The following is a 16,582-nucleotide window of genomic DNA, read 5'->3' on the forward strand; positions in this document are numbered from 1 at the left end:
CCACAGGTCGTAAAGTGAGGGGTCTGCTTAACACTCACATGTGTGCATCGACCCAAAGTACAGTCGAACCCTTTTTAGATGTATTTCCCACTTACAGTTAAAATGTCTCACCACAGTCAGATTTGATGTTAGTTAGTAGGGGTCCTTAAAAACCTCACAGTCCACCATATTGTGGTCTAAGTTAAGACAGCATCACATTTTTCTCAGCACATTTATTAAAACAAAGGTCACTTTCCAATAAGGTCAGTTGGATTGAACACCGACTCTTTAAGAACTTTGATTTCATCTACAGACATGAAGAGGAAACTTCATAACGTTTAGGTTTTCAAAATGGACTTGACTTTAATAACCATAAAACAGCGTGATGGGCAAACCTTCATACTAATAGGGTTAAAAACGTTAGCTGGAACATGAAACTATATATTGTTGCTACCATGCTCAACGATACTCACATTCTACCAATGGATCATCACAAAACAGTTTTTTTTAGTTCTACTTTACTCTTTATAAAACTATTTTCAAGTTTAGCTGAAGAAGTGGTTAAAAAAATGATAGTCAACTGTGTCTATTCGAAATGCAGCTGCCTTACCTTCAATATCATCAGCATCATCTAAGCCCAACTCTTCCATTAAATCTGGAAATGAAATACCAAAGGTTACAGAAAGAAAAAACAAAGTGATGAGGCATAAATAGAAAATGTGTTTTGTAGTACCTGAATTCTGCTTTCTCATACATTCTAGGACTGCTGGTTTGCAATCATCTTTCATTTGTGGACTCGCAAGTGTGGAGTTTGGCTGAAAAAAGGAACAGAATTAAGTTACAATACCCTGTACACGTCCTATTCTTAGTGAATGAAAAGGAAACAGTGCACCTACCTTCTGTACTGCAATCTTGACACAGATATCTGAAGGGCGAGAAATTTTAAATTACATTATTTTAAAGATAATTTAGTGTGGTGTCCTCCCACAAAAACATGCAGAACAAGCAATTTGCAAGACACAAACAACCAAGCAAAGTGTAAAATGACATTCCTTTAAGCTTTAACCTACACTGTACATTAGAATAACACTGAGCGGGGATACAACTTATAAATTAGTATTTCAGAAAATGCATAGGCATAGATTCCACAAGCCTGGAAGTTATTGAGTTAGAAATTAGTTAATGCTGCCATGCTCAAAAGCAGTCAGTGTGATTTAGGTGACGTTTTGTGCTGCTATGAATCATTTCCATACCCTCTCGGCCCAATGGCCAGTTTATATTTCTTGCATCATCTAGTTTAGTCATCCTACATCCATGTGGTCCTCTTATGAAAGAAGGAATATAAAATAGATCTATGGAAGGAATTACAAAAACACTTACACCCTTAGAATTGCATATTTATCAATCATGGTATTCACTTTGCACAAAGATGTATAAGAGCTTATTAAAATTATCTTCAAATTACGTTTTAGAAACATTAAGTACTTTCGAATTTGCAACAGACAAGTGCAAATACAGGTGACAATGGACCACTAACTCTGTTCTCAAATCAAACTCCAAAAGGATCTTTACTGTTCCAATAGCTGAATATAGGCTTAGGACAACTATTATCAGCAAGACTGATTAAAAGTCACTTATCTTGGGTGCTACAGTATCAGACTATCAATGTGAAGGAGATGACATCAACTAAACCCACAAACCAGCTTCCATTCTGTGGAAGATTATTTACATTGGTGTAGGAAATTGGGTCATTAGCTGCATAGGATGTGTAGAATGCAAAGCCTGCCAAGTAATAGTTGAACAATTTCCTCTTACTGGGAGCCAACCATCCCATTGTAGTGCTTTACTCTCTCAGAGTAGCGAATCCAAGGCCTCCACAGGGGAGGTGCTTGGTTCCCAGCAAGGGGAACCTGTAGAACAATTACTTTTGCAGACCTCACATTCTGCACAACTAATAACCAGTTTTTCTACTTCGGTGCTCAGTGCTGGGAAAAAAGTATCCAGTTCTGGTACGCATTGCTAACATTTCAGTAGTTCAGTTTCCCACACATTACCAATGTGTTACTGGGCAAATAACAGACCGCAAGTTTCTGAGTGGGGTTCACAGGTTTGGTTGTGTGAACTCCAGATATGGATAAGGAAACCCACGCACACACCATGCGGAAACATGGTTGGTTGATGTATTAACAGTGCTTATTATGTTCAGTGTGCATTTCGTTAAATGACATGACGGGGTACGATTTCACACATAATGTTCCCATTAGAGTGTCCCAGACCATACTGCCCTTCGAACCTTAGCACTACACACTATGCCTCAGGAGGGCTCTTCTATGCAAGTTTATGGACTACAACAGGTACCGGCACCAGAGAAATGAGTGAAGGGGTGTGCCCTGCCTCTGGTTGTAGAAAGCGATTGGGAGTGCCAAGAAATGTTTATGCTTTCTATAGGTAATGAAGATTTCCCACTAGGGCGGCCCACTAAGAGCCATTCTTTATACCGTTTTTTCCATCATTGGCACAAGCGAGAAACTACTGGAAGGGTGGGACAGAAGGATACTCGAATAGTTGGCTCTCCCCCTAGGGGTTCCCACCAGAAAGGGGGTGGGGGTCTGGAAGAGAAATGTTCCCACTGTAGAGTTTGAAAGAAAGTTGTTGTTCCTGTGGTCCTTTGGGGTATCTGGTGTTGAGAGGGAGCTATCCAAGGGTGGCCCATAGTGGTGCGTGGCCCTCGAGAGGATGGTTCCAGAGATAGAAGGTGTTAAGACTGACCCTGAGGAGATAAGAGAGGGATAGGACTCCCTAGATTCCCTGATGGGTAAGTGGAGGACCACAAGATATAAAGGTAGGGTAGGTACCCGAGAACAGTGAAGGATGTCATCCTAAAAGTTTTTAACTGCACCTGAGTCAGTGACCGTGGCGATGCCCAGCTGGATGTCCAATCAGATAGGTTCTGAGGGGTGTGCAGGAGGTTTTGTCCTAAGAAGACCCCTGCCTGGTGCAATGGTGGTGGACCAGCATTGGGGTGGATGCGCTGAGCCCCTTCAAGTCCTGGTTTGCCAGGCATTGGTTTGGCTGGTGGATGCATCCCCCAGCATGGTGTGATGGTGCAGGAGGCGTGTGCACCTGCAGTTGCCGTACCAGTTGGCCAGGTGGGGCCTACCTTAAGTGAAGGGATGCAGAACCTTAATGTGCGATTGTATTTGTCACTTCTGTTAGGGAGGTTTGGTTTAAGCAGTCAAATGGGCATCTGTGGAGGACTGTACCGAGAGGATTCTGGTGGGTGCACTTTAGGCCTCCTGGTGGGGCAGATGCCCATGGCGAGGGTGTGCGGAAGGCAGGTACACCCACAGTGGTGGCACCAGGTGGCCAAGTGAGTCCTATCTAAGTGGAATGGGACCCTATGCTTCAGTCTGGAGTCCTGTTTGCCACTTCTGTCTGGGAAGTTGCTCTGTGTTGTTGAATTAGCAGTTGTTGAGGACTGAATGATGGCAACATAGACCCCAGAGTAACAACTGTGGATGAGGGTCAGCGGTCCAGGAAGGGCCCGTCCGTGGCTGCTTCTTTAGGATGTAGTGACCCTGTTGAGTGAAAGTACTCTGTTGTGTATTCGCCAGAGGGCGACCAGCCTGTGACCCATGGGATAAGGTTTAGACCCGTTTTTTTTGTTGGTGTCAGTGCTGATCTACTGAACCCTTGGCAGCAACTGTGTGGTGGATGCAGAGTTGCGTTACACTAGGCAAGGGAGGGCTCAGTCCTGCTCGGCCACATAGGCGGTTAGTGTCTTGGATGCATCTGAGCTAGAACCAGAAGGATTCTTAGGGCAGTCTGGGTTCTCTGTCGGGAGAGGTGACCCCGCTTTTGAGTTAGGTGGGTGGTCTTAAAATAGGAAGGTCACTGGAATTCTCAGTGGTAGCGGGCAACTAGTAAATGATGTGTCTGGTCAGAACCAACCTCCACTTGTTAACACTGACTAGGTAAGAGTAAACCTATGAGAGATAGCTATTTCTCCCCTATATTCAGCTGGCAGCTGCATATGCTGCAAGATGGATTCTGCCCATTTAATATACACAGATATTTAGCTTTTTGGACTTTTTACTGTGGGTGAGTCTTACTACATGTGTCACACCAAAGGTATTCACATTGTAAACTGACTCCTTGTGTTTGCATGTGTTTACCACCAGTGTCCGCGTTTTAAGACAAGGACACAGTGAAACAGCTAGGGTTAGGGGCATTTGGCTGGTTACACGTGAACACATGGCCACACACGTGCGCGGGCTGGATGTGAGACTTCCGATGTGTACAGCCCAGTTACGGTGCAGAGATAGCCTAACGCATGGGGACTCTGCAGTGTTAAGATATTGACCTGGTATAGGCCTTATAGTATTTATGGGCACATATAAGAAAAGTCAATGTGATTTACTGTTTTGTGTCTAGTGACACTATCATTCATATAGAGGTAAATCTGCATTAGAGTGCAGTTTATTTTCCCTTAGGTCTACAACGTCCCATGAGGTATGAAACTGGGGTGTAAAAGGTGCGCCCAGTTCATTATTTGCAGATCCCAAGATTATGTCTGTACATTTTAAAGGTCATCCAGAACTGTCAGAATAAGATCCTAGGTCTTTTGTCACCCTATTGGGCCCAGTTAATTGCATTTCTCTCCAGCAGCAGGAACAAAGGCATCCCCTCACAAAAGGCATAATTGACAGTGCCTCCCTTCGCTCCTCAGCAGGAAAGAGTGGGATGAAAATCAGCATCTGTTAAGTTCCTGTCAGATTGTACCAGGGCTAGGGACAGGCTGAACCCACTGATCAAAGGAGGGAGCCTAGTCACCTGGAACAAAAAACACAGTCGGGGGATCCTCTTTGAAGTTTTGATGGGAAAGGCCCTGGCAGTGATATCAGCGAGGAGCGAAGCTGAGACCCCAGAACAGATGTGACCAGTGACTCCTGGATTATGCCATTTTGAACTGTCCCAGCCTGCTTTCCAGGAGGGCTGAGACAGGGGAGGAGAGGCAAAAGAGGCAGTATCAGCAAGATGTAGTTCCACCGCCCATTTAACCACCATTGTATTTGGGATGCAGAGTAATAGTGTTCCATGTTGGGTAGAGCTAACCCACCTCCTGCTTGAGGTAAGTAAAGTTTAGCTAACCCACGCTACAGTGCGTGTTGCTCCATAGAAGGTCTCTCATTATCCCTTCCAGAGGCAGAAAAAATTACGCTGGGAAGTATGTCGGAAGATTGCCGAAATAATATAACAATATGGGTAATATCACCATTTTAATAAGCGTTACCTAACCTGCAACAGAGAGATTAATCATGTTCCAGAATTGTATTTTGGATTTTAGAGATGTAAGTCCTCTAGATAGATTACCATCCAGGGGGTATCAGTCAGTGTGATAAATTCGGACTCCAAAATACAACCGGGTGGCAGGTCACCAGTGCACCATCCACCACCAGACAGGGAACCTCTGTGTCAATATTAAAGGGAAATAAATATTATTTCCCCCAGTTCACACCCAATCCTGATAGCATAGCAAAGAGTTTAAGTGTATCGGGATGATAGGGGGTATCGTCTGCAGGTCCCTTATGTATAGCAAGATGTCATCTGCATAAAGCGAGATGGCATCTGTCTCCTTTTCCAGTTGTATACCCCAATGTATCGCTGATTGACGCAGAGTCATGGCCAAAGGCTCTATAGCTAGGGAAAGTATTAGTGGGGATAGAGGGCACCCATGTCTAGCCCCTCTACCAATCGGTAAGGGCCTTGAGACCAAGGTTCCTAGACGGACCCATACTGCCAGAGTTCCATACAATAGCTTGACTAAACTTAGGCAGTATGGGTCAAACCCAAATCGTTGCTGCACAGCAAACATATAAGCCAAGTCCAATGTATCAAAGGCCTTCTCTAGGTCCAAGACCAGGCATCCTGCTGCCGGCCAAGCCACTGCAGCTCTAAGCATTACCTGGAAAAGCCTGCGAATATTTAAAGTGATGCTTCGGGTTGGTATGAAGCTATTCTGATCCTGATGGACAGATGCGGGATGATTGGTGCCAATCCACCGGTCAGAACATCAGCCAATACCTTGTAGTCCCCATTTAGCAGCACCAGGGGTCGGTTGGAACTTGTATGTGTGGGGTCTCTATACGGTATCGGAAGTGTAATCAATGTTCCTTCTGTCAAAGAAGCTGGAACAGAAGTACCCCCTAATGCTTCCGTATAGACCCTCAGTAATTGCAGGCTTAACAGATCAGCATACGTCTTGTAAAATTTGTGGGGGAAGCCATCAGGCAACGGGACCTTGCCAGACGGCAGTGCTCGCATTGTGCCTCTCACTTCCTCCAGCGAAAGCAGAGTATCCAAATCCCTACGCTGTTCGGAGTGATAGTGGGGAAGATTAGACCATCCAGAAAGGATTATATGTCTGTCTCAAGGACCTCCAAGGCCCTTACTGTGTAATCCGGAAAGAAGAGCACCTTTACATTGTCAAATTTGATCTCAGGCATCCTCCTGGATTCTCGTAAGATCATATCTCTGTCCTTGAAGTGTAGCAGTGTAAATATGAGTTGACACATCCCAGTGCCGGTCTCTTGCCCGGGATGCAGCATGCCTGTTTTATGGTGAAAAAGAGAGAAAAGGAAAAGGAGGGTAGTATAACCTTAAGCCATTGTTCTAAAAAGGCTACTGCATCCTGGCCCTCCACCACTTCTGGCAGCCCAACTAGGCGGACATTATTCCTCCTGGAGCAACCCTCTGCATCTTCCACTCGGTCTTCGAGTTGCCGTATTCTGGACGCATGTGCATTTTGCCATTTCTAAAGGAAGTCAGTGTCAGGGTTCAGTTCTGTAACATCTTGTTCCACAGCAGCAACTCTGTTCTTCAGTTTCCGGTGATCCGCAAGCAGCAACGTAAGGTCAAGCACAACTTTGTCTATATTGGATTCTATGAACTCTCTGGCTTTCAATATGGCGTCTAATCCATCAGACAGGGATTCCTGTTGTGCTAGCGGATGTATTTGGTCCATGTCCACTGTGCCATCAACTTGTGAAGAGGTCCATGACCCGGATCCTTTAGTGCGACCCCTCTGACCAGTTAGGCCCCCCCGATGCAGCTGTCTCGAAGCTTCCGGTAGGCTAGAGCAGTAAAAGTGGAGGGACTTTGCGACTCGCTGTGCCATGCCTCCACAGAGTGAGCTAAAGAATGATGATGGAGGTACAGGGTCAGAATGATTTGCATATGGTCAAGTCTGAACTGGGGTAGCGGAGTGAGTTAAAGAATGATGATGGATTAAACCCAGATCAGTTGACTGGGGGTGAGTTCTTGCAATGTTTAACACTCCCTCCATCCTCCTCTTTGGTTTTGCCTCCAAGCGGGAGCAACAATATGAGCTCACCACAATTCTCTCACTGAGGTGGCCAACAATTATTTTCTGGGCCTGTCGCGTATTCTCCTTATAGCATCAGTCCAGCTTCCACTGCCTTGAGCCCAGGACTCCCCTTCCGCAAAGATGAATCAATGGTACCCCTTTCTCCAGCACGCCGTCGAAATGTGGATCCATCCTTCCCTTGGACCAACCACGTTTCTCAGTATTCTTCCTGCGCGAGGATGTCCACAAGCAAAGGCCTCCGTTTTGCTCCCACCTGCGACTGGCTGTGTTCACCCTGTATCACTTTGGTCAATAGTGTGCACTGGCCCAGGCAGTGTCCCGGGTTACAAACATTGCAGTGGTGTCTCACAGATCTTCTCCCAACTGACCGCTGTCGTGACGTGTTTCCCCTTGCTCACCAGAGAGCTACATGTATGCTTTCATGTATTTACCACTCCATTCCTGGGCCTCAGTGCTACCCACCACCTGCCTTACGTGCCTGTACACAAGGAGATCCAATAACTAGTCACTCCCTCAGTCCAGGCACCTGAATCAGCACTTGGAGTTATTGCGGGCACCGTTGGCTGCCTCCATCTCCTCCTATGTCTACGCAATCTACATTTGAAGCCAATTCTGGCAGGCGCAGGCCCAGATTTCTCCCAGGATCTTTTGTAAATATACGCTGCACCACTGTTTATTATTACGTGTACAACACAAAGTCTGGCATCCTCCACATTACTTATAAGCTTCTCAGGGCCCGTTGGCAGCTGTTGCGCTGATTCCCGGGGCACGCCGGTCAGCACACACACTCACCCGTGTTGCTTCCTCAAACAGCCCGAGCGAGCCCCGTCATGGGCCGCTCCCAAGGCTGCGGTCTATTCCCGGGGCCGGAGCGCCATCCGCCTTCTCTCGCCTCAGACGTCGCGGATTGCAGCTTTTTTCACTGCTTGCCACTTAACCATACGACCCCTGACCGCCTCATGTCGTGGACTCCTCCCAGGTTGCACTCCCCCGGAAGGGGCCCAACTCCTGTCTGCGACACCCCCACAGCAACAGCGTGAGTGATGTCGCTACTTCTGCAGGTACCTGGGGAGCTCACCCAACAATCCGCCACGGTGTCTCATTACAGATGGCTTCAGATCACGGAGAAATGTACCGATTATGGGGATTCGTGGCGGAGCATACTCAAGATGCGTCCGTCATATTGCTCCGGCTGGCCACGCCCCCTCGTGGTGTCACTCATTGATGTAAATATTGGGAAGCCATAAACATTGCAGGTGGTGTGCGAGTATGGGTTCCATGGCTGTTGAGGAAGTTACTTACACTGTATTCTGCCGAGCTTTAATTCATAACCAAGACTGCACTTTAACTGTTGTTTTAAGTAATTATTATTTTTTTAAACCTATGTTAAGGTGTTATAACAAAAGATAATCATAGCCTCACTTTAACCTTGTTTCTTTCAGTTAAATTGGAATTTTTAAAATCATATGCTACATTCAACAGTTTGGTGCACGGCCTGGCGCCAAACCCCCTTTATCATTGACTCTGTAATACGCTTTATCAATCAAAAAATCCTAGACTTGTGATATCGAAACACTGAGCCTCATTCTGAAATGAAGTATAATCATGAAACTGGAATGGCAATTAAAAACCAAGAAAAGGTGAATAAAATAACACAAAATTATTGCTCTACCAGACAAAAACATGAAGGAGACAATCAAGTCACACAATTGTAGGTTAAATAGTGTATACATTTTGGGCCTCCATTACTCCATTAAATAATATAACAGCTACATGGGCTTGGATAGCAAGACTGAATGAGTTATAGAATTCTAATGCCCAATAATGAAGGAACAAAACTCTTTAACATAGAGGACCAGTTACCTCCACTTTGTTCTTCCGAAATACTCTGCATTTGTGTATTTGCAGCTTGTGAAGGCAAAGGGCTAGTTGTTTGTTTTCTTGGACTTTCTGAAGCAGACTACAAGGAAAATGAAACACTAATAATTATTATTTATTTTCATTGTTCCAATTCAGTAAACATGCTAATTAAAATTGGCAAAGCCGCCAAAAGATTGACAAACTAAAGAGAGATTGAATTTACATTAATAGTTATAGCTTGGAGAGGGGTATTTCAAATTAATTTATTATGTGCTACATATCTCATACATTCTTTGGATTTATGTTTATTTCGTTATGGTGAACTTAGAAGTGCTAACCGATTCCAATCCAAGGTATACCTATAATCTTCATTTTAATTAAAACACCAAAAAGCATGTTATCTGTCTACCAAAAACACAAAAAAGGACTTACCCTTAACAGTCTGATTGCAGGTTGTAGTGCATTAGAAGCACATTCTTTGCACACTCCTATCATCTAAGCACTGTTTACATTTGGGTGGAGCTGTATCTCTGTTTGGGATAGCACTCATGTCTTAGTGGCCTGGTGTTCTCGTGGTCAGATTTTCCAGGTGAAGGAACGCAGAACCAATTCTTTCCATCCAGAAAATCCAGCAGATAAAATCAATTTGGGAATGGGCTACAATTTCCCAATCCCACCGACCCCACTCCTCAAGTAATGGTTGGGTGAGGAGCTGGGGGGCGGGGGGTCAATCGGTAATAATCCTGCTAGGCCACATCCACCCCATCAGTCAGTGGCTTCTAAGGTCCTTCCTATCCCTCTACGGTCTCTTTGCAGCCTTCTCACACCGAACAAGGTACCTTCAGCCCCACTCACATTTACCACCAAAGGAAACATTCCAAATTGTTTGAGCTATGGTGGGTAACTGTAGCGAATGCATGCCTCTGTTTAAAAATGTAATGCATAATGAATAACTCAATCAATCAGTAAGGTAGTTATCAGTGCATGTTCATGACAGGAGCATCTAGGCCCCAAGGCTGAGTGAGCCCTTTCTTGCCAAGAAGCTTAAGGAAATGATGGTTGTCTAAGGCTCTGGGAAGTCATATTTAGCAATACAGCAAAGAGAAAACAGTAGTTTGGGTGCCACCACTGAAAAGCCTAGGTCTTTTAGGCAACAGCATCTACGGCGGGAAACCACAGCCATGTGGAGGGAGGAAGAGAGACAAGAGTGCTAAGAAAATAGAACAAGCATTTGCAATGCAATAGGTCTCGCATTATTAAAGTTTGAGCTATTGGCATTGCTAAATAAGCGACACCAATAGCTCAAACTTTAATAATGCGAGACCTATTGTATTGCATATGCTTGTTTCCTGCCCTGGTTAGCGGAGAAAGCTTTCTGTCAAGTGAGACAATAGATTGCAGTAGGCTTCAGAAGTTGGAAAGTTATACAAAGTGGACATTATTGCAAAAGAGCCCTTGTGAATAATATTCAGGAGTTTTGCCCCAAGCTATTTTAATTCACATATGTAAGCCTACATTAAGGCTAATTGTCAGTTGAGTATGTATGCGTATATGTATTTCAATTGAGTCTCTCCAAAGGTAAAACTGTGTTGCTGGCAGTAGACCTCACGCTGCAGGATTGAGCAGACACCAGTTAGAGGCATGCACATTCTGAGTGCATGCACCCAGGCAGCCTTTAATTATACTTTGATGCTGCACAAGAATGCCAGGTTGCATGGTAGTGTGTGTTAAGGGGTATTGGATGGACTCGCTATATCTATTCCTAATAACAAATAGAAACTTTTCCTAAAGTTGTCATTCTAGTCTTCTTTCCAGCAAATATAGTCCTTTGAGATGGACTTGGGTCCGGCCTTGAAGATACACCTCAATCTCTTGGTGGAGGCGCAGGTTCTCTTGAGTTGGTCCTGGTATCCAATGAGATGAAGAGGGCTGACGGGCTGGTTATCGATGTTGGGAAGGTCGTACTCTTTCCCCTTGCCTGGATTGTGGATGCTTTCTGAGTCTTCTCAGATAGCTTTTCCTTATCACGTCTTGAAGCAGAATATGTTGTTGCAGGTTACACGTCCATCTCCCTTCTTCTGACCAATAACCGCAGCTCACTCTCAAATTGCGTTTTGAACTTGTGCCACGATAAAGCTTTCAGAGTCTGGTTTCCGCTGGGGTTCAAAATGCACATTAAAGGGGATCACTGCCCTCTTCATAGTTGTACTGCCACAAGTGATCGAGAGATTCCGGAACAGCCTGAAAATCATTATCCCCACCATAATGCAGCAAGAGTGATCGCTTGCTCCCTCCAGCCTTGGCCATGAAGTGATTGTTCAGCCGTGCCACCAAATGTGCCACCAGTGTGTGGCCATGGCTGGCTCTGTCAGCTCACTGAGTGGTGGGAGCAGGTTGGTGGTGCCACCCACCTAATGAACTGGATAGTTCTGTGGTCGGCCTTTTAGTGGACTGGGGCAGTTAAGGTGGTGAGACGAGGACAGGAACGGGTGCAGAGGCATCTGCAGGGGTGACATCCCAACCCTGGCCTTGTTGCCTATTTTGCAGCACTTACAGGGTGTTACTTAGGCTGGTGGCATCCCTGGGACCCACTGTGGCGAGTTGGGGGTGAGGAGTTAGCCATGGCTGGGAAGAAAGGCCTAGAATTAGAAGTGAAAGGCCCCTGTTTACTCGTCACACCTTAAAATGGAAAAAGTCAGCAGTTTTCAGTATCCCCTCTGTGGGGTGAATTTGAGTTGTCTGTAAAATGGACACTTGGGGCTAAAAGTTTAGCAAATTCCTTATTCCTTATTGAAAGCCAATGGGGAAGAATGTGTTTGTGTTATAGTCGCACTACTAGAATAATACGCAAACATGTTTTGAAAGACTGCCAGGGAGGCTACAAGTCTAAAACTGCGATTGCCCATCTTAAGCACACTGGAACATAAAGAAATAACCTTGAGATATTTAAGATTGGCTGACACCTCTCTCATCCAATTTCCATTGTGGTTGAGTGCAAGGTTAACCATAATGATGGAAGAGAAAGCCTTGACTGTCCCTCTGCAGACCTATACTTGTATACCAAAGTGTATATGACTTTGCGCACAAATGCAGCAGAGCTGTTGGTGTCCATACGAGAACACTTTATTGCTCTATTTTATAAATACTTCCTCCTCCGATTATGGCCACGAGTTTGAATGCAAGTGGGCTCTTTGTTGTTGCAGGACCTGCACCAGGCCTTGAGTTGTCCAATTGTATGTTTGCTGTCCCAAGGATTTAATCTCTGCGCTATCTTGGTTTGCGTGTACTACTTTAGTAGTTGAATCACCTTTGGGGATCTGTAGCATAAGGCACATTGGAGTTCCTTTTAAATGTTAGTAGCTCTCAAGAATGAACCTCTGAAGGCATTGTGCAGAATTCCACAAATGTCTCTGAATTGTAGTATGCTTGCATATTATCTTTTGTTTATGGGCTGATTTACATTTTTTAAATCTTTCAAGTCACTGAAGTCCTAGTGACCATGTAGTCACTAGGCAGCGGGGCATGAGCCTCCCTGAGGTCAGAGATTACCCAGCCAGCTCACTAGTCGCCAAAGTAAAATGTCAGTACCACCTATCTGTTATGATTCTTTGGATTCTGGGATTTGTAGTTTTCCCCATGAAAGAAACACCACTAAGGACTACAAATTCCATAATGCAATATAAACAACAGGCCCTGGCCCTGCTAGTCACACCTCCCACACTCGCCGCCTCAGAGGCGCAACTAGAGTCTAATTTCGGGGTGGGGGGGGGGGGGGGGGGGGGGGGGGAGGGTGTGGGGGCTGAATCTTTAATAAATAGGTAGAGTGGAGCTGCAGGGGCTCTTAGAAGGTGTGAAACAACAATGAAGCCTCATTAACAAGCAAATGGTCTTTAAACGACCTGTGAAGTGCTCAGGTGAGGCTGTGTGTGTGCCCGGGAAGCTGTCTCATCCCGGGCTGACACACAAGGGGGGCTGAAGCCCTTTGAGTCCAATGGGCGTTGCGCGCCTGCGCCGCCTCCATTACCCCCAATGCTGCTTAACCGAGATACAGTTTTGTATCAGTTTAAAGCAGCGGTCTTGCATTGGTGAAGTCAATACTGGCGTCATCATTTATCATAACTGAATAATGTCTCACTAAGCAGATGTGGGAGACCTTGTTTCACACTTCTCCCTCGCAGGCCAGATCGTCGCTGGGAAGTAACTGGTGCCCGTCGTACCACTGCCTGCCACCTCACAAAATTAAATGTTTCATGCAAGGCCTTGCTTCTTATTATCGCAGCTCGGCTACCTTGACTATTCAGTATTCACCAACGGTGTGTCATCATATGAGGTATCGGACCGCAGTAGGCGATATGGTGGGCAATTAGAAACTATGTAATCACATGTTACAGCAGTTTCTTGTGCCTTCCTTGAGGGATGGAAGGGAGAGTGCCCCGGGGAAAGTAATAAACAACGGAGGGCTAATTAAACAAACAAAGCAGACCCGGGGGTTGAGCAACAAAAGAAAGCGGGACTAAACTGCTTCTGAACAGTGGAAGAGTACAAAGAGTATGGATGAAGCAAAGGAGACTGTACGAGCAGGATATTAAACAAGGCCGAGGAGGGAGAAAAGGTGGGCCCCTCCCCCAACCACAACCAGAGCTTACATTTGTCGGCAGGGTCTCACACGTTAGCCAGGGAGGGGTAGACAACCGATGGCACACTGCAGGCAATTAAGTGCCAGGAAGCGGAGGAAAACTGTAGTTAGGCGCTGCTGCCTCGGGACTACAAGGAAGTTACCAAAGGTGCAACAGCCAACAGAAGATGAGGTGAAAGGGGTGCCCCCAAAAGTACGCTATCCCCACCTCTCTTAGATGCGCTAAGACAGAACAAAATTTCTTCACTTCTGAAGTGTAATTGTGGACAAATCCTGATATACCACTGGTAAGTGGCCTCTGAACTGGGTCTGGTGGGCCTCCTGGGCCTGGTGGAGGATTGATTCCTTGAGTTGAAATCGTGCACACATGCAAGTATGTCTGCTGGAAGGGTTGGGTAAGCAAACTCGATGTACACGGTCTACCTTAATCTCCGTACTCTCAGGGAATCTCAGGATGTGGCGAAACAAGGCCTCAATGTACTCCCGTAAGTCCTCTTCCTCTGCTTGGGCTGAAACCCTACGGACATGAACGTTGTTTCGACGGGATCGGTTTTCCGGGTCCTCCGTGTGGGCCTGAAACTCGACATGTTGCTCCTTAAGCCGTAGGACCTCCTGCTGCAGCATCTCCAGCTCCTCATCCCTCCCAGATTTCTGTTCCTTCATGGCAGTCACCCGGTCTCCCACTTCCTTGAGATCCTGATGCATGTCCAGCATATCCGCAGAGAGCTGGATTCTCATAATCTAGAAGTCTTCCCGGAGGGACGTGGAAAGCGTAGCTATGAAGGATTTCGTGGCCGTGCTGTCAGGATCCTCTGCCTCCAATTGGAGGTCAGTGTTGAGCATGGGGGACTTATAGGAGACCCCAGCAGTGGCAGGCCTGCTGAGCATTTCCAGGAGTGTCCGGTCCTTCTTAGATCGCAGAGCAGACATAATGGGGGTGCCCTTGCAAGCTTGCCAGACCCAGGAACAGCGTGGGACCCTCAAATCCCAGGCACCAAGTTCCCCCATTAGAGCAGAGATGGTAAGGCTCTTAGTAGGGCACCTCTCACGGTGATCAATTGGAGGACAAACTTCCAGTAAAGTGCCAGGCCCAGAAAAAAAAAAAAGTGGACGGTCGACCGCAGTCCCCGCCAGAGCTGTGCGATGCGCTGGGGCCCACCACAACAGTTACCTTCTAGGGCTAGCACCGCCGACGCCAGGCACTACTCCTGATGTCACGCAGGACGCCTCATTGCAACTAGGCCTTCTAAGGTAGGAGCCCACAGGCCCACGATCCCTGCCGGTACTGCTCCACATGAGTGTGGTACGCAAGGGTCACACAACCACAAAATTCTCCACCCCACCCTAAGAATGGCAGGATTGGGGGGCACCGCGGCCTATCTCGCATTCTGCCGCTCTCAGATCAGGATTCTGCATCACCGCCAGCCTCTGGAAGCTACCACCACTGCAGTCTCCCCACTCCCGCTACTACTGCCTGCCGGCCCTCTTCAACGCAGCAGCAGCACGGTTGGACAGCCAGCAGGCCCTGGGACACATCTCAGGATGCCTCTGGCCGTGTAAGGTTGCTCGTCACACAGGGGAGAGGCACTATTGGCGGTGATCTCTCACTGATCTCTGGGTCAGCTTCCCAATGCTGATTTTTAGGTAGGTCGGCCTTGTCAGCAGCTTCGGCTCGTCAGAGAGACCAAAAGGTGCATCTCACCCGACTGCCATCTTGGCCACGCCCCCCAAAACCTATTTGTTTAAAGAGTAAGGAGGCTTGTTATCTTCCTGAGGGCCATTCCCCTCAGCACTGGGACACTCTCTTAGTATCCAACCACTTTATAAATGCATCAATTTAACTGCCTAGCTGACTAGTACCAACGGAACCTGCCCTGGACACTGCTGCTAGCTGCTGCTGGAGTGAGTCCTAATTCCCAAGTGGTGGCCAACAGGTCCTGCACCCTTGGCTGGTGTTAGAATGTACACCTCCTGTCCCAAACTGCAAGATCTGTGACTTAGAAACTTTTTGCCAGGTTAGGACCTTTGACGAAGGTGAAGCCATCGAACTGCCAGTCAGCCTCAGTCTGCTATTTCCCCACTGAAGGAGATCTGGCTTCCAGAAATCGTCTAAGCCATAACAAAAAAGGCATTATCTGGAAAGATGCAGAGCAGCATCTGACTGGCACGGAGGCCTTCCAGGGCACAGACTTTGCCAGATAAGAGCTTTCCAGCCTTCGTCGACAATCACATGCTCATCAGCGAGCCCACAGTTGTCAAGCCCTGCATCGGATCAAACTTGCATGTTGCCTCACCGACTCATTGACAATAATTTTATCTCCATAAAAGTTTCTAAGCCAGAAAGTAAACTTTGCACCAAGACGAACCTGGACCCTGTATCTGACCCGCGCTCCATCTAGGTCAGTCTTAACTTGTGGCTTTTACCCAATCTAGTGCAACTAGGTAACCATGGTTAGCACCATTTTTAATTCAAACTTTCAAAATTACTATTTGCGGTTCCACTAATTGAATTTATGGTGTTTTGGTGTCATTTATTTATAAATATTCTACATTTTTCAAAATTGGTTTGGGATTTTGTTGTGTTTTCACTTTATTACTATTTGAGTACTGCCTAAATACTTTACACATTGCCTTGAAGTTAAGCCTGACTGGTTAGTCTCAAGCTACCAGAGGGTTAAGCACAGGTTTATTTAGTGATTGTAGTGGTTCACCCTGACAAG

The 16,582-nt window shown here is 46.4% G+C and overlaps 1 protein-coding gene across 1 annotated transcript in view; it reads right to left on the bottom strand.

The window, feature by feature from the left end:
- The window catches only part of ANKRD26 (ankyrin repeat domain 26), a 969,942-nt gene that overhangs the window by 635,025 nt on the left and 318,335 nt on the right, over window positions 1-16,582 (bottom strand). The window contains exons 13-17 of the mRNA XM_086919420.1: window positions 9,230-9,326; window positions 1,233-1,331; window positions 876-904; window positions 713-794; window positions 590-634 (exon numbers count right to left, since the gene is read on the bottom strand). Of these exons, the coding sequence (XP_086775546.1) occupies window positions 590-634; window positions 713-794; window positions 876-904; window positions 1,233-1,331; window positions 9,230-9,326 (352 nt within the window). The remainder of the gene's footprint in view (window positions 1-589; window positions 635-712; window positions 795-875; window positions 905-1,232; window positions 1,332-9,229; window positions 9,327-16,582) is intronic.

This window comes from Lissotriton vulgaris, chromosome 1_1, assembly GCF_964263255.1.
Source record: "Lissotriton vulgaris chromosome 1_1, aLisVul1.2, whole genome shotgun sequence".
Taxonomy (NCBI): domain Eukaryota; kingdom Metazoa; phylum Chordata; class Amphibia; order Caudata; family Salamandridae; genus Lissotriton; species Lissotriton vulgaris.